The 27,420-nt window shown below is 38.7% G+C and overlaps 2 protein-coding genes across 2 annotated transcripts in view; one reads left to right on the top strand and one right to left on the bottom strand.

The window, feature by feature from the left end:
- Positions 1 to 961: 961 nt before the first annotated feature.
- SPMIP4 (sperm microtubule inner protein 4) overlaps positions 962 to 27,420 on the top strand; it is a gene marked incomplete at both ends in the record, with an annotated part of 39,873 nt that continues 13,414 nt past the window's right edge. The window contains 5 exons of the mRNA XM_079711834.1: positions 962 to 1,092; positions 8,845 to 9,021; positions 16,967 to 17,038; positions 19,231 to 19,260; positions 26,855 to 27,036. Of these exons, the coding sequence (XP_079567960.1) occupies positions 962 to 1,092; positions 8,845 to 9,021; positions 16,967 to 17,038; positions 19,231 to 19,260; positions 26,855 to 27,036 (592 nt within the window). The remainder of the gene's footprint in view (positions 1,093 to 8,844; positions 9,022 to 16,966; positions 17,039 to 19,230; positions 19,261 to 26,854; positions 27,037 to 27,420) is intronic.
- LOC307058157 (COP9 signalosome complex subunit 4-like) lies at positions 22,234 to 24,204 on the bottom strand (the record flags this gene model as incomplete). Its single annotated transcript, XM_079711571.1, is given in 2 exon segments — positions 22,234 to 23,316; positions 23,318 to 24,204. Coding segments are annotated over 2 exon segments (1,104 nt in total). The 3' UTR covers positions 22,234 to 23,099.

The raw sequence follows: 27,420 nt of genomic DNA, 5'->3' as shown, positions 1-27,420 counted from the left end.
CCCATTCCCGCCTCCCCGAAGCCCGCCGCCCCGCAAGAATGCATTACCTGATGCCACGGTCACGGTAGCCGTCACAGGCACCCTCAACCCCACCCCTGGCCTGCCTGCGGTCCCTCGCTCTCCTTCACCCGCACCTGCACGCAAGCTCCCCCGGGCCGCAGGTGCAGACGACAGCGTAATTCCACGCCCCGCAGAGGCCCGCCAACTCTGGGGAGGGGAAGAGGAGGCGCGGTCGCCTGCGGTTCGCAGGCTGATGTCCCAGGTGCGTCCGAACCCCCGAGGCACCGCTGGGCGGGGCGCTGATGATTGGCCCTGGAGGCTAGGCCTCAGCGGTCCTAGCCAAGGTGCATCTTTGGCTTTCCCCCTCCAAGTCCCAGGAAGGGGTGGGATTCTCACTTTGGGGTCCCGCTCATACTGCACCACTGATTCTCCACCTCTCTGCAAAGAACTTCTCGTTCAGAATCCCTGAAGGCTTTAGAAGCACAGCTGTTGATTCCGTTGGATGATGAGTCTCCCTGCTTTTTAAAAAGACCTGGGCCGGGGGGGCTCAGCTGAATTTTCCCGAATAGTTATTCTTAAACTTGAGGCAAGAGTCCAATGTCAGTCAGTGTCTGCGAGGTAGAGGCCTTATATGGGCCCACATGTCATCCACCTAGTGTTGAGACTCTACTTTAGAACATCTTCCACTTTGTGGATTTGTTTCAGTTGAAACTCATTTCCATAGAACTTAAGTTGCTATTTATTACTGCCATGACACCCAATGATCCACAGATACGGCTCTCCCTGAGGAAGGAAGCCCATGATTTCTATGCAGCGTTGGGTTGAACAATTTAGCAGTACAAAGCTTGTTTCCTGCCTGCCCTGAGGGAGGGTCAGTGTGATAGCAACCAAGTCAGTTGACTCCGTAACCAAGTGTGCCCTCCTTTTCTTTTTCCAGATTGTGCCTTTTTAGCCAAGAAGCATGGAGGTAATTCATGGCAGGCCCTACTGCTGCAGGGAGCTTGAAGGAGCTGACATACCGTCAGACACCTTTTACTCTAATGAATTGCACACCCCACTACAAACAGCTCGCCCAACTGCCTCAGAGGACAGGTAAAACAAAAACCAGAGAAAGCAAACAACTAAGAAGGGTTTAAATATATTAGTGTACTTTTGTCATGTGAGAAAAAACATTTAAGGTTATGAGCCTCTTCTGTTTATCACATCATAGGGAAGGCATAACCTGACAATTAACTAAAAACCTTGAAGTGTCCACATCTGTTAGGAACTTGGCAAGAAGTAAAAAGTTAGTGTGTATTTTTTTTTTTTTTTTTTTTTTTTTTGCGGTATGTGGGCCTCTCACTGTTGTGGCCTCTCCCGTTGCGGAGCACAGGCTCCGGACACGCAGGCTCAATGGCCATGGCTCATGGGCCAAGCCGCTCCGCGGCATGTGGGATCCTCCCAGACCGGGGCACGAACCCGTGTCCCCTGCATCGGCAGGCGGACTCTCAACCACTGCGCCACCAAGGAAGCCCGAGTGTGTATTTTTAAAAGGCAAATATTAAATTCATCTACCACATTCTAGAACTCTAGAATAAGTTCCTTCATTTGTAAATTAATGTTTTAATCAAACTTTTTTTATTTTATAAAGAGTAGTAGAGTGGGTTCTTATTATCTGCTAATATCATCTGCTCAGAAATACTCCTAGAATCTGTTATTCAGAGTTGCTATCTAAACTTCTGCTTTACCAAATTTCCTGTAAAACATTAATTGCAGATTATGCTTAAAATTGCATCTAACATACACTGAGTGATTGCTGTGTGTTGGCACTGTACCAAATGCTTTGTATGTAGTAATTCTTTTAATCTTCATAACAGCCCTATAAGTACTATTCTTACCCCCATTTTACATATGGAGGAACAGGTACAAACAAGTAATTTTCCAAGATCTTAGTGCCAGCTTTTTTGTCTGTATTTATTTGAATCATTTTTTTAAATTAATTAATTAATTAATATTTATTTTTGGCTGTGTTGGGTCTTCGTTTCTGTGCGAGGGCTTTCTCTAGTTGTGGCAAGCGGGGGCCACTCTTCATCGCGGTGCGCGGGCCTCTCACTATCACAGCCTCTCTTGCTGCTGAGCACAGGCTCCAGACACGCAGGCTCAGTAATTGTGGCTCATGGGCCTAGTTGCTCTGCGGCATGTGGGATCCTCCACGACCAGGGCTTGAACCCGTGTCCCCTGCATTAGCAGGCAGATTCTCAACCACTGTGCCACCAGGGAAGCCCCTGAATCATTTTAAGAAAAAAACAAAAAAAAATCTCAAAATCCTTGGTGAAAAATAGCCTGTGTAATTGTTTTCCTGCTTTTGCTTGTTTGTCTGTTTTATAATTTCACTTGGTCAAATCTCTCATCTAAGAAGTCTTTCTCACTTAAGAAAGTGGTCAAAAGGTATGAACACCCAGTTATGAAATAAATAAGTTATGGGGAGGTAACGTACAGCATGGTGACTATAGTTAATAATATTGCATTGTATATTTGAGAGTTGCTAAGAGAAAAGATCTTAAAAGTTCTCATCATTAGAAAAAACTCTAACTATGTATAGTGATGGATGGACTTATTGTGGTGATCATTTTGCAATATATACAAATATTGAATCATTATGTTGTACACCTGAAATTAATATAATGTTATACAATTATATTTCAATTTTTTTTAAAAAGAGACTTCATTTCTTAACAAATCAGACAAGTCACCTGGCTTCAGTTTAAACACTTCCAAAATGGGACATCACTACCACATTAATGCACCTGATTGTTAGATAATTTTCTTTCTACTAAGAATATTTCCTCCTTCCATCTGCTGACCCTGGTTCTTCCCTCTAAAGCCATGCAAAATAAGAATAATCTGTTATCTTCAGGATAGCAGCCCTCAAGAGTTTAAAGATTCTTTTGGCTGTCTCTAAGTTCTCTTTGCCAGACAAACACTGGTTCTCAACAGACTTTACTCTTTCTTCTTGCATCGAGGCTTTCACTGTCTTGATCAGACTTCCATGGATCTATTCCAATTTGTAAACATACTCTTCATATGAAAAAATAAAAAGATAGCTTTCCCACTAATCGAAAACTAACATATTTCCATATAAATAATATAGAAATCATGGCAATCCACAAAGAAAACAAATTTTCCATTTTTCCAACCGAAGGAAAAATTATGAAATTAAAACACGAGGAAGAAAACCTCTGTACTTCCTTTATCCAGAAACAATAACGGTTAATAGCTCAATGTGTCCTCTCCAGTTTTTAAATTTAAAGATCATATTCAACATATTTTTTGTAAGCTGCTATTTTCACTTAATGAAAAGAAATATTTTCACATTTGCGGGAAAGAGGGCTCAGCTCACTTCTACTGACTCAGTCTCTGCTGCACCTGCTATTACCTGCTTCCCAAAAGTGGCTGTGAGCCCTAAATTCCTACTCAGCTCCGAGGACCATCAGATTAGACAGGGTTTCCCTGGAGTCAGAGGAAACCCTTAGCAGATCGTGTGTGATCTGGGGATGGGCAGTTGTTCCTGGATCAAAAGCAGCAATGTGAGGATTTATATTTGGCCAAAAGGGATCTGAGTAGGCGTTTCACTGAAATTTTGATCCCCTCTACTTAAGTGGTCCTACGGTTGGTGAGTAATTGGCTCCAAAACCCTTTAACTGGCATGAAATCTAAGAGAAACATCTTTGAGAAAATATTGCTTTTCATTAACTGACTATAAAATTAAACAGCACATATTCAATTACCTATAAACTATAATAAGGTATTATTCGAAGCAATATCTATGTACAACCATGTTCCTAGCTCCTAATAAATAAAATTTGCTTTCCATTTTATTCCATGTGAACTTTTTCCTTTCATAGTCCCCAAATGGGAAAGCCAGGATGATCATGTATTCTCAGAACCCCTCCATTTAACTGCCTTTTAAAAAGCATCTGGGCAGCTTACAGAAATAGAAGTTCTCTTTTCTCTCAGTGGTGTTCCTCTGAACTGCTCTGGAAAGTGTTATCAGGGTAATATTGGTAACTCTGCCCTATCAATGCTGAGGCTTACTTCTTACAGACCAGGTTCAGGGTCTATAGCTCCCAGCTCAAACCTCAAGGTATCTCAAAAACAAAACAAAACAATGAAAAACAAAATCTCCTGGCTTTTAGGGATTACCTTCATAATGGTAAGGATGAACGTGAGTCCTAGCATGTGTTAGCTCTCAGCAGCTTAATTTTCTAAACATGGATGTACTTAAAAGGATGATTTTTTAAAATATTATAATGTATTTTAAACTAACTTGGCAATTTTACAGAGATGCAAAATTATTTCCTCACATCCACCTATTTTTTTTTTCTTTCCAGAATAGACAACACAGTCTAACTCCATTGTTACCCAGCATTGGTTTGACAACTGGGCACATCAAAATCACATGAGGAGTGTTCTGAAAATACAGATTCCCAAGCTCTATGTGTAAATATTCTGACTCACTGGGTCTGAGTTGGGTCTAGGGAATCTATATTTTTAGAAGTTTTTCAGCTTATTTTGAGAACCACTGGGCTAGCAGAAAGCACTGTAAACAAAAAGAAAACCAGGATTGCAGTTCTGGCTTACCCAGTGACCAAGGGCAAATTAATCTTTGTACTTCAGTTACTTTCTTCACTGGTATATTTTGGAACAATTATATTAGTCACTATTATGTATAATTACTTGCTCTCCTTTAAAAATATTAATAAGCAGGTGGTATTCTTTTGTATTTCTTCCATTGAAAATTTAAGAATGGCAGGTACAGATACTCAAAATCACAGACGCCTACCTCCTTTTTCCATTCAGTTGACATCTCCTTACCTCTAGCAAGTTCCCTAGTCCATTAGGAAAATAAACATCAATTAAGGAAGTGTCTTGAGAATTGCTTAAGATTTAAATATAAGTTCCCATTTTTGTTTCTGGCTTCATCCCATTGCTTTCTGATTCCTGAATTTTTTTTTTGGACTGTTAGCTTCCTGTCTAAAAATGTTTGTTCTAGGCTTTCCTTTAATCATGTCTTCCAATAATTACTGGCCAAATTCAGCCCCCCTGAGTCAAAATTCTGTACAGTGACTCCAAAGCAAGATATTGATTCATCCATAGGGAATGTATCTTTCTCAAAAACAAGTAAACATTAATTTTATGTGGCTAAAGAGTGCAGCACTAATCATTTATTTTTATTTGCTTTGGAGACATGTATTATTTAAGCTATGAAGTTATTTAATCCTAAAACTTCAATATTTAATTTAATTAGTTCCTTCTACAAATTCTGTTAATATTAAAGCTAGGGCAGGGCGGGGAATGTAAGACCCTAAAATGAAAGAGAAATATGACTTATTTTTGCTTTGCCTTTTATTTTAAATGGTTTCCTGCAACTTACTGGCTTTAGATGAATGCCAACCCAAATGACTGATTAACGTATGCTACTGGCTCATCTTCCTAGGCTAGTGTAATATATGAGGGTCAGATGCTGAGAAATTAACTCATCTAATTTAAATGTAACTTTTAAAAACTTAGATATTAAAGCTTAGGTTGTCATTAATCAAATGTATTTAAATATTTTTCACTTGTCATGCCCCCCAAACTGTGGCTGTTGATCACAGTCATAGATCACACCTCAGAGGTCTGAGAACTGAATACCTGCATCCCTTCTACAGCACCCCAAATCAGTGGTCACCAGGTTCTCCTTCACTAGCTAATGCAGCGGTTGACAGACTTCTTCTGTAAAGGACCAGACTATAGGTGCTATAGTCTCCATCAGACTACTCAACTCTGCTGTTGTAGGGTGAAAACAGCCATAGACAATAGCCAGTATATAAATGAATGGTCATGGCTGCATTCCAATAAAATTTTACTTACAAAAATGGCAGTAGGTTGGATTTGGCCTGTGGGCCATAATTTGCCAATGCCTATCTAGTGCAACCCCTGTCTAGTGACTTTATGAGCTAATGCATTCCATGAATAAGACAGTCCCAAGTGTTACTCCTTCATTTCATTCAGCAAATATGTACAGGGGGATTACATTAAGCCAAGCGCTATCCTGGTACAAAGAAGAAAGCAGCTCTACAGTCCACACCTCTCTCTCTGAGCTCCCTTCCCATGCTTCTAACTGGCTCCCCATTGCTCAGACGGTATAGTCCAAAGGGCCCATAAGGCTGTGCAGGATATTGTCCTCGTCTTCCTCTCTTGCTTCCCCTCTCACACAGCTCTACTGATATAACCCAAAATTCAACTGTGTCTTCTCAGCCCTTAAGATCCAGATAAGTTCCACTCAAATCTTTATTCCGTGCCTTCTGGAAATCCAAAGGCTTCCTCAAAATTTATCCAAATTCCCAGGATGGGGGTGGGGGGTTGGTCATTACTGACTTTGGGTTCCTGGTTCCACCTATACTGATTCTGTTCAACAACGTTTTGACCCAGGTGTGAAACTCAGTCATTTTTTTAGGTTCCTCCAAAGACCCCATCCACACAGAGCACTTGTGAGCCTGGTAAATTTCACTCATCAGTTAGGGGTCAAAAGGAAGAATCATATCACACCATACAATACATAACTAAAAGCCCCTTATTAGCCATAGCTTCTGTATTTTTAAAATTTCTTTAGCCCAGCTGTCACCAGAGTTCTCTCACTGGCTTTTCACCCAATGCAATCCCTTACCATCCTGCTGGCTTCTTTTCTTCCTCTCCCTTTACTTCCCTTTCCTCTCATCTGCCTCTCTCGAGAGCAAAAAACCAAATCCCTTCCACTGCAGAGCAGCTTAACAAATCTTGGGTTGCTTGAGTCCTTACCAACACCCGTACTTGCAGAGTCTCTGTCTCTTTACCAAGCGACCTAACAAAATATTTTATAAAACAAGCAAGTCCTTCCCCAAGAAGGATTCGGGAGCCAGCACTGTCAGGAATTTTCAATTCCATAACCTTTCTAACCTCTAGGCCTTTTTACATGTTATTCCCCCCTGCCTAGGGTATTCCCTCTCTTGCACCTAGGTAAGTCCTACTCATCCTTTAGAACTCATCCTGGACAATGATTCCCACAAGAATCCTCCCTCCAGAAGGGAATCCTGTTGGTCTTGCATATATATGTACAGGAGGTATCCCAGACCACTTAAATCTAAGTTCAAGTCATGGACAGGTGCAAACTTGGGCAGAAGACAAGAGAGCTGGTTTATTCCTGACTCACTTTTAACATGAGAGGGAAGCCTTTTAAGGTCCCAGCTTATTGCAGAGATGGTGTCCTTTCAGTTCCTCACCTGCCTGATTTCTGTGCTCCTCACCCTGCAAAACCCTTAAAACAAAAATTCGCCAGAATCAGCACTGCCCTAAGGGCAAAAGTGGCTTCTGTGCTTGTTTACCTCTCTGGATTCCTGTTTTTCCTCTTATGGAGCCCTGGTATCCCTTTCTGTCTTATTAACAATGAGTTGTTTTTAAGAAGATGCTTTTCTTTTTTTTCTTTTCAGCATTTTGTTTTCATTTTGTCTTCTCCCAGCAAATCAAAACAGTCAAGTAAAAAGAGAATTCAACTTCTCCAAGAAAATTTAACTCAAAGTACAATTGGTTCCCTTTCTAAGATTATCGTGTCATTGTCTGCTCTCAAGGAAAACCATCTAGTCAATGAATATTTGTTGAGCGCCATATATTTGCAAGGTACTATACTATATCCTGGGGATTCCGTGGTGAGTGTGCCAGAGTCCTTGTCTACAATGACCTGTCCTCTTTTTGCTGTGTTGTGGAAACTGTGATGAATCAATGTTCTTTATTCTCTAGAACCCTGTACTGTTTATCTTTTGGTGATAGATTACAGGTTTATTATAAAAGGATATAACTTAAGAACAGCCAGATGGAAGAGATGCATAGGGCAAGGTATGTGGGAAGGGGCGCAGAACTTACATGAGGTCTGAGGGCGCCACTGCCTCCCCATCTCCACATGTTCACCAACCCCAAAGCTGCTTTTTCAGCATTTTTAGTTATTTTCAGTGGGAAGGTTAGTCCAAATATTTCAGACTGCCATTAGTGGAAACTGGAAGACATTAAATCCTTCCTAATTAGGATGCAGATCTTTGGCCAGATATTCTTAAGAGTTTTGTGAGGGCTTCTCCCTAGCCTGAAGCTTTCATTCTGTGTCATAAGTTGCAGTCCAGGAAACAAATCAGTCTCTTTGGCCTTGCTCATTCACTCAGGCATGCATTCATTTAACAGACATCCACTGAGTACTTCCTGTAAAACATGGTTACAACAGTGAGTAAGCATCCTTGCCCTTTATTCCCTTGTTAAGAAAGAACAGAGAAAGTCATCTGAACTACCAGTTTTCAACATCACACTAGCCCTACCCGCCAAATTTAGGAAACTTCCATGTTTCCAACCTACTGAATGGTACAGCTGTAAAGGGTGGGACTATTGGAGACCTGTTTTCTATGGAAGGTAACTGTTGAACAGAGCAGTGCATCTAAAACTTAAGCATGCAAAAGAATCATCTGGAGGGCTTGTGTAAAACAGATTACAGGGCTCTACCACCCCCCCCAAATTCTGATTCCTAGGTCTGGGATGGAGCCTGAGAATATGTATTTCTGACCAGCTCCTTCTCGCTGTATCCTCACATGGTAGAAGGGCCTAGCAAGCCCTCGGGAGTCTCTCTTACAAGAGCTCTAGTCCCATTCATGAAGGCTCCTCATGACCTAGGCACTTCCTGAAGGTCCCACCTTCTTATACCATCACACTGGGCATTAGGATTTAAACATATAAATTTGGGGGGACACAAACATTCAGACCATAGCATTCCATGCTGAAGCTATTTCAAAAGTCTCTCTTTTTTCCCAGGTATCAGGAATTAAGGGAGTCACTCCAACGATGTAGGCTTCCGTGGGGCACTGAAAGGGAATATGGTGGCATAATACCCATTTCACTCCCTGAGGAACACAGGCCAAAATGTGAACCTCCTCGTGTCATGGGCAAAGGACACCAGCATTATGGATTTGGTGGAGAAACCTGGCCAAGGTAAATAAATTTTCAGTCCCTCACACAGAGGTCATTATTATTTGATTATCTATATTTCTATTGTGAGTCCTTTGTTAACTTAAATCTACTCCCCAACTTTTACTATTTATGGAAAGACGCAGATGGGAACACTAATTATAAAATTTCTAATTGTGAAGTCAGTAAAAAAATCTGCTATAAATGACTTTGCTTTCCTTAGAGATGTTTAAGTATGTGATCAGAAATTTTGATTAATTTAATTCCCTTGCTAATCACATTTTATCTAAAACTAAATAGGAAGGCTCCTGAGAGAGATTAAATTATTATTATTATTTTTTGGCTTGAGCAAATAGCTGGCCTAATTTTACAGATGTTCTTGACTTTCTTTTTTTTAAATATTTTTTATTAATTAATTTATGTATTTGGCTGCATTGGGTCTTAGTTGTGGTTCGTGGGCTCAGTAGTTGCCCTGCAGCATGTAGGATCTTAGTTCCCCGACCAGGGATGGAACCCACGTCCCCTGCATTGGAAGGCAGATTCTTAACCACTGGACCACCAGGGAAGTCACCCAGATGTTCTTAACTTTTGATTTGTAATGTGTTTATCAATTAGAATCTACTGGGCATTGTTTTCAAGTATTAAAATATTTCAGTCATCATTTATAAGTCTTAAAGTTACCCTTTCAGCAACTTTATTCAAAGTACAGGTTAAAACTGAAGAGAAAGCACAAAAAAATCTGAGCAGTAAATTAGATGTCACATTAAGTACTAAGAAGTATGAAATTTACTCAAAGCAAAATCCATCAAACCTTCTCCACACAGAGCCTGGTTATTCCTGCTTTATCCAATCTTGGTTACCCAGTGTACTAACAATCTAGCTAACTAGATTAAAAGAAATAAATCAGGAAAGACAAGCCACAGCTAGAGAGAAAAACAGTAACAATAGTGACATGTGGCAGCCTTATGAACGCCTCAATAAAGCAATAAAACGCAGACAAATGAAAAGTCCAATTGGAAAGATGCAAATATTGACACATTATAGATAGGACTTCAAGTTCATTAATTCATCCAACAGATTTGTTTAAGCCCCCACTCTCATGGAACTTACTTTCTAATATAATATAGATTTATGGTATCTTTGTAAAGTAGATATTGTTATCCTGGTTTTACAATAAATAGAGACCCAAGAGATTCATTACCTCTCCTTGGGTCAGACAACTATGAAGTTTCAGAACAGGGATTTGAGTCCAGTTTTATTTAACTCCAAATCCCACATTCTTTTCATCTATTCATTCATTTGCTTATTCCAGCTATTCATTTATTCAGTAATTTGAGTATAGCAAGCATTGGTCTAGAGATTAGGGGTATAGCTCCTTAGGGAGTTTACAGCCCTGGTCCCCAAAATCTGTATATTTTAAAAATGCATAATATTCTAAAAGAATTAGAAGTATACTCACAAAATTCCAGTGTGTAAAAAGAAAGCAAAAGACTAGCTTCTTAAGGAAAACCCAGCTTGAAATGAGAGGTTTGTGTTTAGTATCTTATTGAATGCAGCCCTAGGATACTGGGAGAGGAAATATTTGTTCCAATTAAAATGTCAGCCATCCCTGATTCAGAAATGCAGGCTAATGTATTCGGATTCTCTTCACACCCTTTTATGTTAAATGTTATCATTTTGGCATATTTATCTTTTTTTTTTTTTTTTAAGTTTCTGCTTTATAACAAAGTGAATCAGTCATACATATACATCTGTTCCCACATCCCTTCCCTCATGCATCTCCCTCCCTCCCACCCTCCCCATCCCACCCCTCCAGGCGGTCACAAAGCACCGAGCTGATCTCCCTGTGCTCTGCGGCTGCTTCCCACTATCTATCTACCTTACGTTTGGTAGTGTATATATGTCCATGCATATTTATCTCTTAAAAATATATTTAAGACAAAGTATAAATATCTTCTGATACAATGTAAATCACTTGGCAAACAACTACAGAATAGGTTTTATCTTATTTCCTAACAGGGAATAACTTCTATCACAATATTTTTCTTTTTCCCCAAGAAGAGCCTTTTAAACAAACTAACAGAGTATTTTTCAGTTCTCTGACGGGTCAAGCCTCCTCTGGCCCATGTAAAAGCTTGTTCTCATAACCACACCCTGTCACCTTCCCTGGAGGAGATTTTTGGTGGGTGTTGTGATACAACTCACCCCACTCCCTGTGGGGAATAGGATCACAGAATATCCCACTCCTATCTCCTAAAAAATGAAACAAATACAAAATTTACCAGCAGCCCCCAAACAATAAAAAGATGCCATAAAATTATGCCATTAATTTTAATGTGCCAAGGAAAGATAATTCTGTGTAGTTTATTCCAGTTCCTAAGTGTTTCTCAAGACGGCATTTTGGACAGGGCAGTTCTTTGTTGCACACATTGCAAGATATTTAGCATCTTTGTCCCTTTACCTATAAATACCGGTAGCATCTTGCATTCATTGTGACAACCAAAATGAAACCACCCACACATGTTTTCAAACTCTCCCTGTAAGTGTTGGGAGTACAGGGGGAAGCCACACTATTGGTTGAGAGGCATTATACCTAACCCCACCCCTACATTCCAAATGCATACTGAGGCAAGGTGAGTCTACAAAATCTGCTAATTCTCCAATTTGAAGGGATTAAAAGATTGAGTAGATAATCCTATTAGAAAAGACAAAAAGCCTCAAGGGTAGAAGCCCCTATTTTAAAACAGCAAGATTTCAAGAGAGATGAAGCTCTGCAGAATGTGTGCTCTTCCGGAATGCAGTGATGACTTCAGGGAATGAGCAGAAGCCCCTGGGTATGGGCACTTCCCTGACTGGAAGGAGTGGGAATTTTCCCCTGTAGAGGGAAAATTATTATTATAGAACCAGTGTTCTACAATAATGTTATAAGCCCTGGCAAAGTACAGATTATATAAACAACCAAAATGGGGAGATCAGGGAAAGGAAACAGAAGCCAGTGAAACTGGGTTTTATCATCTTATCTTTCATGCCTGAGAGTCAGTATTATCTAAAAAATGATGATTCCAAAATCCTAAATGTTTCAAAAACTTTTTCCTAAATTTCTAAAATATCTGTATAAAATTATATCTATGTAATAAAGAGATATTTATCTATAGTTCAGGAATTCCTTCAGGTTTACCTTTTCATCTGTTAGATGCTAATAAAATTAAAAGTATTTAGGGAATTCCCTGGTGGTCCAGTGGTTAGGACTCCATGCTGTCACTGCTGAGGGCCCAGGTTCAATCCCTGTTGGGGAACTAATATCTCGTAATCCACATGGCACGGCCAGAAAACAAAATAAAAAATTTAATTTTCTTTTAGAAATTGCATGGACTTTGATCCAATTCTTGAAACTTTAGTTCTGACTAGAGCTGTCCATCTCTCCGTTCTTTACTTCTTTACATCTATTTTTTAGAGAGATACCTAGAATCATGTTCTATATGAGGTTACTTGTGCTTTTTTTGTACTTACTGAAATGTTTATAATAAGGATGTGCCATTCCATAAAAATAAGAAAATATCTTTTTTAAACAGCAGCATTAATCAAGAATTTTTATATACCACACATTGTGCTAAGTGTTTTATAGACATCTCATTTAGACCAAATTACATTTGCTTTTTTTAAAGTTCATGTTTCTAATAAAACTACTTTTGTTCTTTTTTTAAAATATTTTTTTCTGCCCCTTTCTCTCACTCCTCTTTTTTTTTAATGAATTTTAAAATTTTATTTATTTATTTTTGGCTGCGTTGGGTGTTCATTGCTGCTCGCGGGCTTTCTCTAGCAGCGAGCAGGGGCTACTCCTTGTTGCAGTATGCGGGCTTCTCATTTTGGTGACTTCTCTTGTTGCAGAGCACGAGCTCTAGGCGTGCGGGCTTCAGTAGTTGTGGCACGTGGGCTCAATAGTTGTGGCTCGTGAGCTCTAGAGCACAGGCTCAGTAGTTGTGACGCACAGGCTTAGTTGCTCGGCAGCATGTGGGATCTTCCCAGACCAGGGCTCAAGCCCATGTCCCCTGCATTGGCAGGCAGATTCTTAACCACTGCACCACCAGGGAAGTCCCTTTTTTTAATTAAATTTTAATTGTACAACTTATTCATTTGTATGCATTAGGATTTTTAGTTGCAAATAACAGAATCCATTCTGGCTCATTTAAGAAGAGGTTATTAGAGGATAATAGGTTAACTCACAAAACTGTAGGAGGGCTAGAGAAATAGTCTAATTGCTAAGCTTCCAGAAATAGCAGGCAGACTCATTCCCAGGACTGGCCTCATCCAGGGAAGTGCCTCTGCTAAAAGTGGACACCTCTGAAGTGGACACCTCTGATTCTACGTAATGAGCAATATGGATGCCCCACTTGAAGCCTGTGTTCTGAGGCTACTCACATTTAAATCAAAGTCTAGTGCAGATGTGGATGACAGCAGAACTTAGGGTACACATTTGCACCCTGGTTGCTAGGGAGGCTGGGAAGTAGATTTTCTGGATGCTACCTAGGGAAGTGGGGTGTTCAAAATGTGGGAAGCTAGCAAAATGTACAGAGGATATGGTAAAGATGTTAGATAGCCATCAGTGCCAGCTGACTGTCACTTTAAACAATAGCAGAAACAACAGTAACGTGCTTTTCTATTGAACAAGTGGTCCATGGACCAGCAGCATGAGCATCACCTAGGAAATGGTGAATGCAAAATCTTGGACCCCACCCCAGATTTACTGAAACAGAATATGCGTTTTAATAAAATCCCTCAGGTAATTCTAACGTGCAGCAAAGTTTGAGAATTGCTGCTCCAGTGTAAGAAAATGCAACATTTTTCATACAAATGAAAATGCACTCACCTCCCCAAAAGGGGAGATCCAAAGTCTCATCAGTTCCTGCATCCAGCTCCAAGTCCAGGATCACTTGGTGATGGTCACTCCTCTCTATTTCAGTCATAATATTGTCCTGATAGTCCACACTTAGGCATTAAATAAAGTAAACCATCGCCAACACACCCTATATGAAATAATAAGGAAAAGGGAGAGGAAATAAAGTTTTATATATATATATGTATATACATATATATATATGTATGTATACAGGACATGGCAAGGAAGGAAATATGGGAAGTGACTGCAGTCTACAGCTGGTCATGAGGCTATTATTGGTGTTATAATTTCCTTCCTCCACTACCCATTTCAAGCTCCCTTGCCCTTAGCTAGTAGGAATTCATTACCTTGTGGGGCAGCCCCAAATTTGTTCCTGAGAGATCTAAGCTCTTAGTGGTTCTGCCTGTGCAGTAATAGAATACTACAGTATTCTATTAATTTTATGCCACTGGAAGCTATGCTAGGAGGTGTCCAAAAGATGCTTTAGGTTCTAGAAATACTCCTTTCCCCCAGCATGGTATAGCAGCAATCCTCTTACCCTTGATATTTAGGATCAATCATCCCAGCCTACTTGGAATAATTCTTTCTTGGCTGTTTTCTCCAGAATCATAAGGAGCCCCAGATTACGACCCCATCAGTTCAGCTTTCCGTTCAATGGGACCGTTGTTGTGTCATCTGATGGAAGCATTTCTCCCTTAACCTCTAAACCAGCAAAGCCCAAGGTGGCTGGGGAGGAAGTAAAGATTTCCTCGAGTGTAATAATAAGAGGGAGAGGCATCACTCCCACCTCCCCCCATTGCTTTTTAGACCATGCATTCTGGCTATGGGGGAAACTATTTATTGGTCACCGCTTCACAACATGTGCCACACTTCAGGATAACATTCAGCCATAGCTGAATTGTCAATAGGCTATGCTACCATTCTGTAAATATGACAAGGCCAGTGAACCCTTAAATTCAACCACTGCCTTATTTTTTGTGTGATAAATTGAGTTCCTTAGTCAAGAGTAATATTGTTTAAGATGGCATGCAGTGAATAAAGCATTCAGTTACATTCCACTGATGATGTAACTGGCAGAAGTGAAGTGAGGAGGAAAGGGAAATCCATAATTAGAAGTGTCCTGTAAGGATATATCATCTTTCAAGATGGAAGGGGTTCAATGTAATCAGCCTCCCACCAGGTGGCTGACCAGTACACCCAGAGAGATTTTTCTTTATGAATTACTTAAGGTTGGTAACTACTGCTGGTAAACTCACATGTGGCCAGGTCAGCTTTGATGAGGTCATGTTGCTGAGTCCATAAATAAGAACTTCTGCCCCTGCCCCCATGATAATTTAGTTTATGAAGCCACTGAGCAAGCACCAGGGTGACTGGAGAAAGCCTGGCTGATGCCCACAGACTTGATCATATTATCTACCTAATTACAAACATCCTCAGTGTGGGGTTCTGTCGGTGAGCGTTCTTGTGGGGTATGAATAACCCTCATACTTTAGGGCCAATCTCAAAGGCTGAGAAAGCAAGTTTTTTGGAATCTACATTGGGTAGATGAGATACAGGGTGGGTGTTCAAAAGATATTGAGCAGCGAGGAACAGTTCAGCACTACAATATATATTAAAACATCATGGGCTTCCCTGGTGGCGCAGTGGTTGAGAGTCCGCCTGCTGATGCAGGGGACACGGGTTCGTGCCCCGGTCCAGGAAGATCCCACATGCCGCGGAGCGGCTGGGCCCGTGAGCCATGGCCGCTGAGCCTGAGCGTCCAGAGCCTGTGCTCCGCAACGGGAGAGGCCACAACAGTGAGAGGCCCACATACCGCAAAAAAAAACCAACAAAAAACAAAAAAAAAACCATCACAAGCTCCAAGAGTGAAGGCTAATGTAAACTATGGACTTCAGGTGATAATGATGTGTCAGTGGAGGTTCATCAGTCCTAGCAAAGGTACCACTCTGATGGGAGATGTTGATAATGGGGGAGGATAAGCATGTGCAGGGTAAAGGGTGTTTGGGAATCTCTCTGCCTTCCTCTCAACTTTGTTGTGAACCTAAAACTGCAATCTAAAGATTGTAAATACAATCTATCTCATTCTTTTTAATTTCTCACAGTGTTCTACAATATGGATGCATCAGATTATTTAGCCATTCTTGTATTTTCTTTTTCTTTTTTTCTTTTGTATTACCTGAATGTAATAAATATCTTTGTACAGGCCTCCTTGAGCTCAATACACAAATGAGTGCTTCTCTAGGGAAAATCCTAAGTCGAAGTTATGGGTCACAATATATGAATATTTTTAATTTTAGTAGATATAGCCAAATACTTTATATTCTCATGGTAGTGTCTAAAAGTATCCATTTCACCATACTATTGGCCAATTGTATTATATTATCAAACTGTATAATTTTTGCCTATCTAATGAAAAAAATGTTATCATGGTTATCAGAATGCATTTCTCTGATTAGGTTAGTACTTTTTTTCTTACGTTTATGTTTTCTTATGTATGACCGTTTATATTTCCTTTTCTGTTCTTATTCTTTGCCCATTTTTATTGCTTGTCTTTTAGTTATAGATTCTTATTGGTTCTTTATGTTCTGGATATTAATCCCTTATGTATCTTTATTGTAAACATTTCTTCCAATCTTTGTTTTATTTGAGCTTTTTAATGCTGTCTTGTCTTCAGAAGTTTTTCACTTGATGTTATCAAACTTCCTTTTGATTTTTGACTTTTTTAAAATCTTATTTAAAATGTTTTCCCTACCACTAAGAAAAAAAACATATTCTTGTATATTTTCTTTTAATATTTGTATGCTTTTCCCTAATTCTTTAGATTTTTAATCCATCTGAAATTATCTCTGTGAGTAATATGAAATAAAAATCTTTTTTTCCAAATGGCTAGTGAATTTTTCCTGCATTGTTTATTGAAAAGTAAACTCTTTCCACTGATTTAAAATGCCACCTTTTCATATACTGAATTACCATATATACATCGTTGTATTAGTCTATTTTTATCTTTTACTATCTCACCATTACACTGTGTTATTAAAAAGATGTTCAATTTAATCTTTTCTTTCCTTTCAGAAAGCTTCCTCTTGAACAATTTTATTATCTGTCACAGAACAAAAAAAGTGATGTCTATGGAAATGATTCTTTGTAAGTTTGAGGTTTCTTTTCCTTACATGAGATCAAATAACATTTTCAAGTGGAAATGAGTTATATGCAAAATAAAAAAGCTCCAAAGTGGGAACTTATAGAAAAACAAGTGTTCCTTTTTTTTAATAGAGATAATTGATTATAGAAACCAAGACCAAAACAACAAAAATAAAACAAATAGACTAAAATCCACTAACAGTTTGTTGCATTTAAACAAAGAAAAAAGTAGGAAATATGGAATAGTAATGTTTGAAAAGATTCATACAGATCGTCTTGGCCCATTTCCCTGCCTTTGACCTAGTTATTCAATCTAATAAGAATCTGTTACGTTTCTTAAAAGGTTCATATAAAAAGCCCCAGTGCCCTCAACAAAATTTTTAATCAGAATTTTATGAGAGAGGTTGTTATGACAATCTACAAATAACTCTTAATAAAATTACTCCCTAAGTCTCTTTTTTAGATAAAGAATACTTAATTTACCCTTTGCTTAGAGGAATTATTTTCTACTATATTGTTTTTTGCTCTTTGAAATAGTTTGTTGTATATATTACAAAGGCATGCTTTTAAATTTTCAGATAAAAATAAAACACCAACAGCACTGAAGTAAAAATGAAAACATTCGTTTTTACCTTTGTTAGAATTGTTAGGAATCTGTTTATAGGTAAGAAGTTAATATAGAGTTCAGCCACAAGAGGGAGCCAAAAAGACATGAAATTTGTGGTTGCTGGGCCTTGTTATATCCCTTTGGGATTAGTAAACTGAAAAGTATTAGATAGAGTGGCAGTAAAATCATGGATAGGCTCAGGTCAAGGAATTGCTGTCTCTGAGCATTTTTCATTTTCATTTTATCCTTTCAAACTTGGAATTTTTAAGAAAGTTTTCTTTTTTAATTTTTCTTATTTTTCCATTTTTTAAAATTATAGTTCATTTACAATGTTGTATTAGTTTCAAGTGTACAGCAAAGTGATTCAGTTATACATATATATGTGTGTATATATGTATAATTTTATCCATGTTGAATCAAATCAATTTTAGGCATGTACTTGTCAATATCAGCTAAATTTGTCACATGAGAAAAAATTTAGCTGCTGATTTAATGTTTCATATATAATAGCCAATCTGGTAACTCTAGATCTCATAGATTCTTATAGTCATTGCTTCCCATTCCCCTACTCAACCAGAAATATAACTGGAAAACATGCTTTTTTTTTTTTTTTTTTAGTTCCAACAAACTTAGAGTCCAAATAAAGAAAGATATAAACCTTTTAAGGTTCACATGAATTGTCTGTTTATAATACATTATGGACTAATAAAATTACATGGCTTATGTACCACTTTCTAAATAGAGAAACATATAAAAAAAGCAAACAGTATATTCAATTTTACTGCCTTTACTATTAACTGATAAGTCAGTTCATTTTTCATAACTGAAATATTTCAGAAATATTTGCATAGGCTGAAACTAATTGCTGAAATCCAATGAAAGCAGAGGACAATCCTTCTCTAGTGTGGACTTTGTCCCTGGGCTGCATTGTTATTTCTTGGCATGTAGGGCTCAGAGTAATTAGTAAGTACACAACCTTTGAATGAAGTGATTCAGAAAAGGCATGCCTCTGGGATAGGGAGGGTGGGAGGGAGGGAGATGCAAGAGGGAAGAGATATGGGAACATATGTATATGTATAACCATTCACTTTGTTATAAAGCAGAAACTAACACACCACTGTAAAGCAATTATACTCCAATAAAGATGTAAAAAAAAAAAAAAGAAAAGAAAAGAAAAGGCATGCCTCTGGGAACTTGTTCAGTTTTCTTCTAGCCTCTCTGCAACTGGGCAATATTTACTATCATGAGAGATGAGCAATCCTGGGCAAAGGGACAAAGCACACACCGTACTTATGTATTTTCTCCAACCAGGCCACACTCAGATCACTTTAGGTCATGTAATTGTACCCCATGCATGGTGTCAGGCTACCTCAGAACACTTTGGTGCTCTACCTGTGAGAGTGAACGGTCAGTAAGAACCAGAGCTCTATTATCATTAGAAGAAGTTAGAAATGCAAAATCATTATCTTAAAGACACTGCAGTTTGCAAATGGGATACATCTTTATTCTTAAGCAAGTTTCTAACAGGAATGTAAGCTTTAAAAAGTCCTTAATATAAATTAGGGTTTGTTTCCTGTTTTTATTCTAGGATGCCCACACCATCTAATTCAACACTAGGGTAAGTAGACAACTATATTTTCCTTCTCTGTTATAATCAAGAAAAAAATATTGGCCATCTGTATATCTCAGACAGTGTGAGGACAAGTGAGACTTTTCACAGAAGTTTTTTTTTTTTTTTACATCTTTATTGGAGTATAATTGCTTTACAATGGTGTGCTAGTTTCTGCTTTATAACAAAGTGAATCAGTTATACATATGTTCCCATATCTCTTCCCTCTTGCGTCTCCCTCCCTCCCACCTTTTTTTTTTTTTTTTTTAAACAAGCAGGAGAAGAGGCTGGTACAAGTCCAAAGTAACAGTATTACTGATTTCCCCCAATTATATTCCCTGCTAACCTTTTTTTAAATAAACTTTTAAATTTAGTACTATTTTCAATTTACAAAATTACTGGGAAAATAGTACAGAGTTCCTATTTACCTCATATCCAGTTTCACCTATTATTAACATCTTACATTAGTACGGTACCTTTGTCACATTAATGAGCCAATACTCATGCACTAGTATTATTCGGATTTCCTCAGGTTTTCCCTAATATCCTTTTTTTGTTCTGGGATCCCATCCAGGACACCACATTACATTTAGTAGTCATGTCTCCTTAGGCTCCTTTTGGCTGTGACAGTTTATCAGACTTTCCTTTCCTTTTTTTTTTTTTTTTTTTTAATGACCTCAATAGTCTGAGGATTATCTGTCAGACATTTTGTAGAATGTCCCCCAATTAGGATTTGTCTGGTGTTTTTCTCAGGATTAGACTGGAGTAGTGTGTTTTGGGGATGATGACCACAGAGGTCAACTACCATTTTCATCACATCCTATCAAAAGTATACATGCTATCAACATAACATCACTGTTGACACTAACCTTGATTACCTAGCTGAGGTAGTGTTTACCAGTTTCCCCCAGTGTGCAGTTAACCTTTTTTTTCTCCTTTTTCCATCCTGTACTCTTTAGAAGAAAGTCACTGTGTGCAGCCCACACTTAAAAGTCTGGAATTATACTCCACCTTCTTGAGGGCAGAGTACCAACATAAATTATTTGGTATTCGTTTGTAAGGGAAATGTGTGTGTTCTCCCTCATTTATTTATTTAATCACTTATTTATATCAGTATGGACTCATGGATTTTATTTCGTACTTTGATACTTTAGTAGTAGTTCTGTACTACTTTGTTAATTTTGTCACTCAAATTGGCCATTGGGAGCTCTTTCAGTTGGCTCCTATATCCACACCCCTATCATTGTGGGGTTTTGCGTATAAGGGATTTTTTTGGGTTTTTTCTTTGTTTGTTTTTGAGTACTTCATCACTTATCACTGTGGGGTTTTTTTCTTTCTTTCTTTTTTCCTTTTAGCACTTCCTTACTTTCTGGCACTACAAGATACTGCAGGCTCATCTTATGTATGTCCTGCCCCAGCCCTAGAACCAGCCATTTCTCCAAGGAGCGCAGCTCCTTCCACTGGAGAATGGTATGAGAATCCACGATCTGAGTACTAGGTGTGCCTGATACTACTGGAGTCCCTGTCAATCTTAACCGGAAATACTAAGCTGGCATTTAAAAACTGTGTTTCAATTAAAGCAAAGATCTGCTCAAAAGGCTATTAAAATTACAGTCTAGGTTGTTTGGGGTTTTCTTTTTTAAAAATCAACTATGTAAAGACCTTTGTTTTGGACTTTTCAAATTCTCTTTGTAGCGACATGAAAAGTAAAGCCCTTTTTGTTTTTTTGTTTTTTTTTTTCTCGGATCACCTTTCTGCTTGTAGCCTGATAAGTTCCAAAGTCTCTTCCTTTGACCTCAACTCCTCAAACATCCCCTTGGAAGAGCTGTGTAAGATTTTGATTAAAATCTTGGTAGACCTGCTCAACAGGGAAGATTGAGTTCAGAGACAGCCCATGCCTCTAACTGAATGATTCAAAGAGAAACTGAATTCCTTTTAAATGTGTATGTAGTTAGGTGAGTGTTTGATATTCTGCCTTTTCCTTATTATTTCTTCTCTATTTAGGGACTCAAAAGTAATATTTATAAATCATTTAATATAACAGGAATATAATATAATTATTTTCTACACAGTCTTTATTTAAAGGAATAAATATACATTCTGGTCATTGTACTCAAAACTTGAATGGGTTACAACTTGAAAATTTAGTTGAAGGTATAATTTGCAATTTTTTTAACAAACAAAAATAACCTTTGCAACATATACAGGATATTAAATTAAATTTCATAATGTAATAGACACAAGACACACAGAGTCCATAGCTTTCAGGTCTTAAAAGTAAAAAACATTTTCCTAAATCATTACCAGCTATAACTTAATGCTATTTGCTAGGAAATATACATTTCTAGAATCTGAGGGGAAGAAAATTTTGGCCTCAATCCCAAGTGATAAGAATTAATTGGGGCCTCTCCCTACCTTCCTAACTCCCACCTTTACCCCTTCTACACAAAGCAAAAATCCAGGACACAGACAAAACCAGAAGATCCCAAGAACTGCCGATATACATTTTGCAGATTTACTTCCTATCAAGGGGACCAATCCCCAGAAAGAAATAGCTTATCGAATCCTCATGGTTCTTTTTTTGGTGATTTAACATGCTCTTGGCCTTTAGAACTTATTTTCTAAATTAACAAGTTAATCTCTACTTTTTGGTGTCTCTGTAACAAAAACAAGATATAATGAAAACAAATGTAATGGCTTTTGTTCAGGAAGTTCTTACCAACATCAAATTAGTAAAACATGGGGTCACCTTGCCCTGGACTCTGGCCTGGGGCTAAATGCATATCAGCAGGTTATTCTCTGTAGACAAAGTAGTTAGCACAGGGCCTGGCACATAAGTGCTTTATTAGCATCATAGTTACTGTTGTAGTTAACAACATTTAAAGGCAGTGTCCTCTGAGTATAATTCCTGCCCATGCAGCAGTTACAATGTCTGAGGACCTTCCCAGATTACCTACTGAGATATTTTCTAGGGACAGTGGGCAGACATGACCGTTTTGGGAAGTACTCATACCACATTTCCTTAAACCGCATCAAGTCCATGGGAAAAGGTATCAGAAGTTCAAAATTTAATCCCACGGATTCCACATAACTACTGATTCTTACACCTTAGCTCAACCTGGCGCATACTGGGAAGAACCCAAGAGAATCAAAATGAATTTTCTGCCCAGAAAAAGTTAATTAGCACTAAGACAATCTTCGCATTCGATTTACTCCATTAGCCATTCTTTCTTTTTTTTTTTTTTTTCAGTACACGGGCCTTTCACTGTTGTGGCCTCTCCCATTGCGGAGCACAGGCTCGGGACGCGCAGGCTCAGCGGCCATGGTTCACGGGCCCAGCCGCTCCACGGCATGTGGGATCTTCCCGGACCGGGGCACGAACCCGTGTCCCCTGCGTCGGCAGGCGGACTCCCAACCACTGCGCCACCAGGGAAGCCCAGCCATTCTTTCTAGTGTGTTTTATTTTTTTTTTATTTTTATTTTTTTTGGCTCACTTCTCCATTTATTAGATAACCACATGTGGAGAGGCACCAAGCACTTAAGTTTTACATAACTACAAAGTTATCACAAATCCCAAACTTTTTAGCCACAGATACTTCACCTACTCTGTTTAAAGAAAAAGCTTTCAAAACATCTGAGTTAGCCTGATACAGAGACCCTGAATAAATGGGAACTACATATTTTTAAATGCTTGTACTTCCTGTTCTAATAATGTCTTCTTTAAATTGAATCCAGCATAAAAGGGATGGAAATATGTAAGGTCATGATGCAAACACTTTTGAGAGATAGTGAAATTAATCTGTACAACATGGAAAAAGATGTAATGTGCACAGAAGGTCTGCAAGGATTCACTGAGCCATCTGGGCTTCCATGGCTTGTGCTGTCCATTCTGGTGCTGTCTGACTGATTTTCTCCAAAAGGTTATTCACTTGGAAACAAAGCGATTGGATCTGTTTGTCCCATGTTGGCAGGGCTTCTCGTGTTTCAAAATGAACTATTCCATCAATCTGATCAATAAATCCATTCATACGTCCTTCTGTTATCATTTGCGATGCTATCTTTTCTGCCATCAGCTGTAGTTGCTTTCTGGTGAGGCATCAGCATGGCAGCAAATTCTTGAAGTTGATTTCCTCTGATGATCCTATCTAGGTACATTTTCTCGAGGATTCCATAAGCAGCAAGTTGCTGGCACCTTTCATCCTTAAAAAGAGTAGCAAGCATCCGAGAACGCTGCTGTCCTGCTGATGCTAAGATGGTACAGTGCAGAGCATGTTTTAAGGCCTCTAGTCTTTCACTTTCGTGCACTATTGTCTTGTAAGAGAGCTCATTGTACCTTTGTGCAGCTTCAATGAATTTTCTTCTATAATCAAGAACACGTGCATAGCATACCTTATAATGTATCTGTAACTGTTCATTGGTTGATTCATTCTGAAGCAATGATGCCCAATTTATGTAAGCCTCTGCCTGGACTGGATCATCATCCTCCAGATATAGCCTAGCAATCTTCAGGTATGTCTCCAATTTATAATCTACATTGTACTGTTTTTGTCCTGTTTCCAAAGGAATTCCCACCAACACTTGGGCTGCATTTCTCCAATCTTCTTCTTTTTCATATATGGATGCAAGATGCTGTCTTATGGAAGCAACCTGCTCCTCAAATGAAATGACTCTAGGCTGGATCTTTTCCAAGGTGAAATGATAGATTTCTTTGGCTGTGCTATCAGGTAGGTTAGGGAGATGTGTGCAGAAATCAGTCAGCAACTGGCGAGAGATCACGAGGCTGACATTCTCATTTACCATTGCTTCCACAAAAGCTTTCAAAGCTTCTAGTTGTTCTGCCCCAGATAACTGAATGGCTTTTTCCAGGATCTGACGATACTTGCCCGCCAGATCTTTATGAGAGCCGCTCGAATTCATGAGCTGGGCCAAATCCTGTCGCACGGCTGCCGCCATCTTTCTCCACTCTAGTGTGTTTTATGACTCAGTGTCTCCTGGCTATTGGACAATATTGGAAGCCCAGCCTTTCTCATTCATTCCTCACTGTCCCTAGGGTTTCCTTCTTCCCTGCTTCCTGACTGCTCTACCTGAAGGTGAATGAGGCAAGTCTCCAAGGCTTTGCATGTGCAAGACCTCCCTTAGAACATGGGTTTTACTAGACCACAGGAAACTCCATCCTTTCCTGACTCAAGTAGACTGGACACTCTCCATAAGCACAGACATGTTTGTTCCTGCTTTATTCACACAAACAGTTTGCTCAAACTATAAAAATGCTCACTTATTTTCAAACAGATTGTTAAGAGGAAATAATTTCCTCTCACAAAGGGGGGTTAGTTCACCATAGAATCCATTGAATTGGACACTGGAAATATTTCTTTAGAACAAATGAAAATCATTGTGTAGCAAATAAAATGAAGTACAGCCAGTATTGCTTCAATGAAAGAGTAGTCACTACACCAGTGTTTTCATGACTCCCAGTCAGTTGGAATTCAGGAATGCCCTGATTCTGTGTTCTCCTGTCATCACAGAGTTGACAACCTTATATTCAATACCTTGTACCAAGCTGTCTAGTAGTTGATGTGGCACTTTTTAAGCAAAGTAAATAAACTGGAAAAGTGTTTAGTGACTAGCGGTAAAATAATGCTATACCCAATTCAAAAATGTGTTCAAGTGACAAGAGCAAGAAAACCGAATCACTTTACACAAAAACAAAAAGAGCTGACTGGCCTCAGAAATGACTTTTGCCTAAGAGTCCAGGCTTTTTCTCTTACAAATCAATCTTAACTTCTTGTGGCGTCTGTAAGAGACCAGGAACTTGCTAAGAATCTTGAACTGCGAGGTATTTCAGAGAGCCCACCAAGATGCCAAGGCTGCTAAATTCAGTACAGATTTGCATCAGCGTCATGAGAACACATGGCCAAACCAACCAAAAATGACTGGGATTGAAAAATATCATATGATGGAAAAGCAATGAGACATTTAAAAATATGTTTCTTATAGAAATTATTCTCATTATTTCATAGTCACACCATCCATAGTGACTTGCAGAAGCTATTATATAAACTCTGCCAATATGTATATGGGTAATAGTGAAAGAAAAATTTCTGTAACAAGACACTAACATGAACTTTTACGGCATAACCTGTACATTTATTTTGGCCTGGTAAATACAGACATTACACAGCTTTCCCATAGCTTCTGTGGGTTCTCATTGTGAGCACTAGGAATGCAGTTCATCTCTGAAACCCTTTCTCTAGCTCTTCTCCTTTAAGAGCCCAGAGCACCTGTACTCCTGATGTGTGTTTCCTGTTCACTGCTTGCATGTGCTCTGTTGGAAGTCTGAATTCTCTCTGGTTGTATTTGCTGGGGAAAAAAAAAAAAAAGACAGAAATGTACTGTCTCACAGTTCTGGAGACTAGAAATTCAAGATGAAGGTTTCAGCCAAGTTGGTTCGTTCTGAGAGCTGTGAGACACCCTGTTTCATGCCTCTCCCCTGACTTCTAGCAGTTTGCTGGTAATCTTGGGTGTTCCTTGGCTCACAGATGCATCACCCTGATCTACCTTCATCTTCACATGGCATCCTCCCTGTGCACGTCTGTGTCCAAATTTCTCTTTCTTATAAGGATACCAGTCATATTGGATTAGGGGTTCACCTTATTCCAGTATGACCTCATCCTAACTAATTACATCTGCAGTCACCCTCTTTCCACATAAGGTCACATTTTGAGGTACTGTATGTTACAACTTCAACATACACATTTTTTTGGTGGAGGGACATAATTCACCCACTAACACTGGTCTTGGATTTTTTACTTTATTTTCTAATTATATGTAACATTTCTCTATTCCATGGACTTCCTAATCTTGATTCTCTTCTAATTTAGACAGCTCTCACACAGTTTTTTTTTTTAAACCTCTCCTAGTTCTTTTTAAGAACTCTGCTAGTTCTTCAAATGATAGGAAAATTGTATCCCCATGGCCTTTTTAAATTGTTGGGTTTTTTTTCCTTTCAGTATATGAGCTATTTTTTGCTTTTTGATTTCTAAACAGTACTTACTGTGTACACTGTGTATATAAACAGGTGGCATATTTTGTTGATTGAGTGCTTAAAGAAACAGATGACCTGGTTGAAAGGTCAGTCCAAGATGGTAAAGGATCATTTTGCACATTGAAATTGAATGTCTAAAAGGATTCCATAAAATAAAGTACTGGGATCCTCTAAAAACAAGGGGCAGGAATGGAAAGCAAAGAGAAATTCTTCCTGTAATGTTCCAAAAACTACAAAATTCATATATCTTCCACTTCATATTTTTATATCAGTTGCAAAAGTTATGCACTGATAAAGAATTCAGCATGATTTATTTTAAAAATAAAACTTATTTTTTATTTATCTTGAATAATTAAGAAAATTTCATATGTTTTATGGTATATATTCCACCAGAATGCTAATTCCATGAGTACAAGGACTTTGACTCACTGTCATATCCCAGGGATTAGAACAGTACCTGCCACAAAGAAAGGGTCCCAATAAATATTTGATGATTAAGTTGTTTCAATTGTACTTCTTTGTATTCTGTTTTGTTTTGTTGGCTCAACTAAATCTCAGAGAAGTCTGCTGCCCGTACCCGCCTGAACACCTCTACCACACACACAGCTCTAGCGGAGCCACGTTCCCAATGTCTCCATCACCTGAGGGTCTCTACACTGGCGTTAAAGACAAAAGCCAACAGCCACTTCCTCCCACTGTGCCAGCAAGGCCTTACGATGCAGCAGTTTTGAAGACAAGAGGTAAAATGTGATTTGAAATCAGAACAGCATTAATTCTTTTTATATTTGGAGTTTATTCAATAATAAAATTAAAGAAAGGACCCCGTCACAGACCAATGAAATCAGATTCTCTGCAGATGCCCTTTCTTCTTTAGACAGAGCTTCCAATGATAGAACCAGAAACCAAACATTGTAGAATTAGTTGTTTTTATTCTACTTGTATTTTCAATTTTTATTTCCTTACCATTCTATGGTTTAGCTTTTAAAAATTCCATCCTAGCTCAAGTGATCAGCACAAAGGTCAATGTTTGGTTCAGAGCATCAGAGTCTAGACATGGGTGTAGCTGTTGTGATAAAACTGAAAAGATCATCATTGAAATAAGACTCAGGAAGTAATGAGAACAA

The sequence above is a fragment of the Hyperoodon ampullatus genome, assembly GCF_949752795.1.
Source record: "Hyperoodon ampullatus genome assembly, chromosome: 9".
Lineage (NCBI taxonomy): Eukaryota > Metazoa > Chordata > Mammalia > Artiodactyla > Ziphiidae > Hyperoodon > Hyperoodon ampullatus.
Note: the sequence above shows the minus strand (reverse complement) of the source record. Positions and strands in the feature narration are given on the sequence as shown.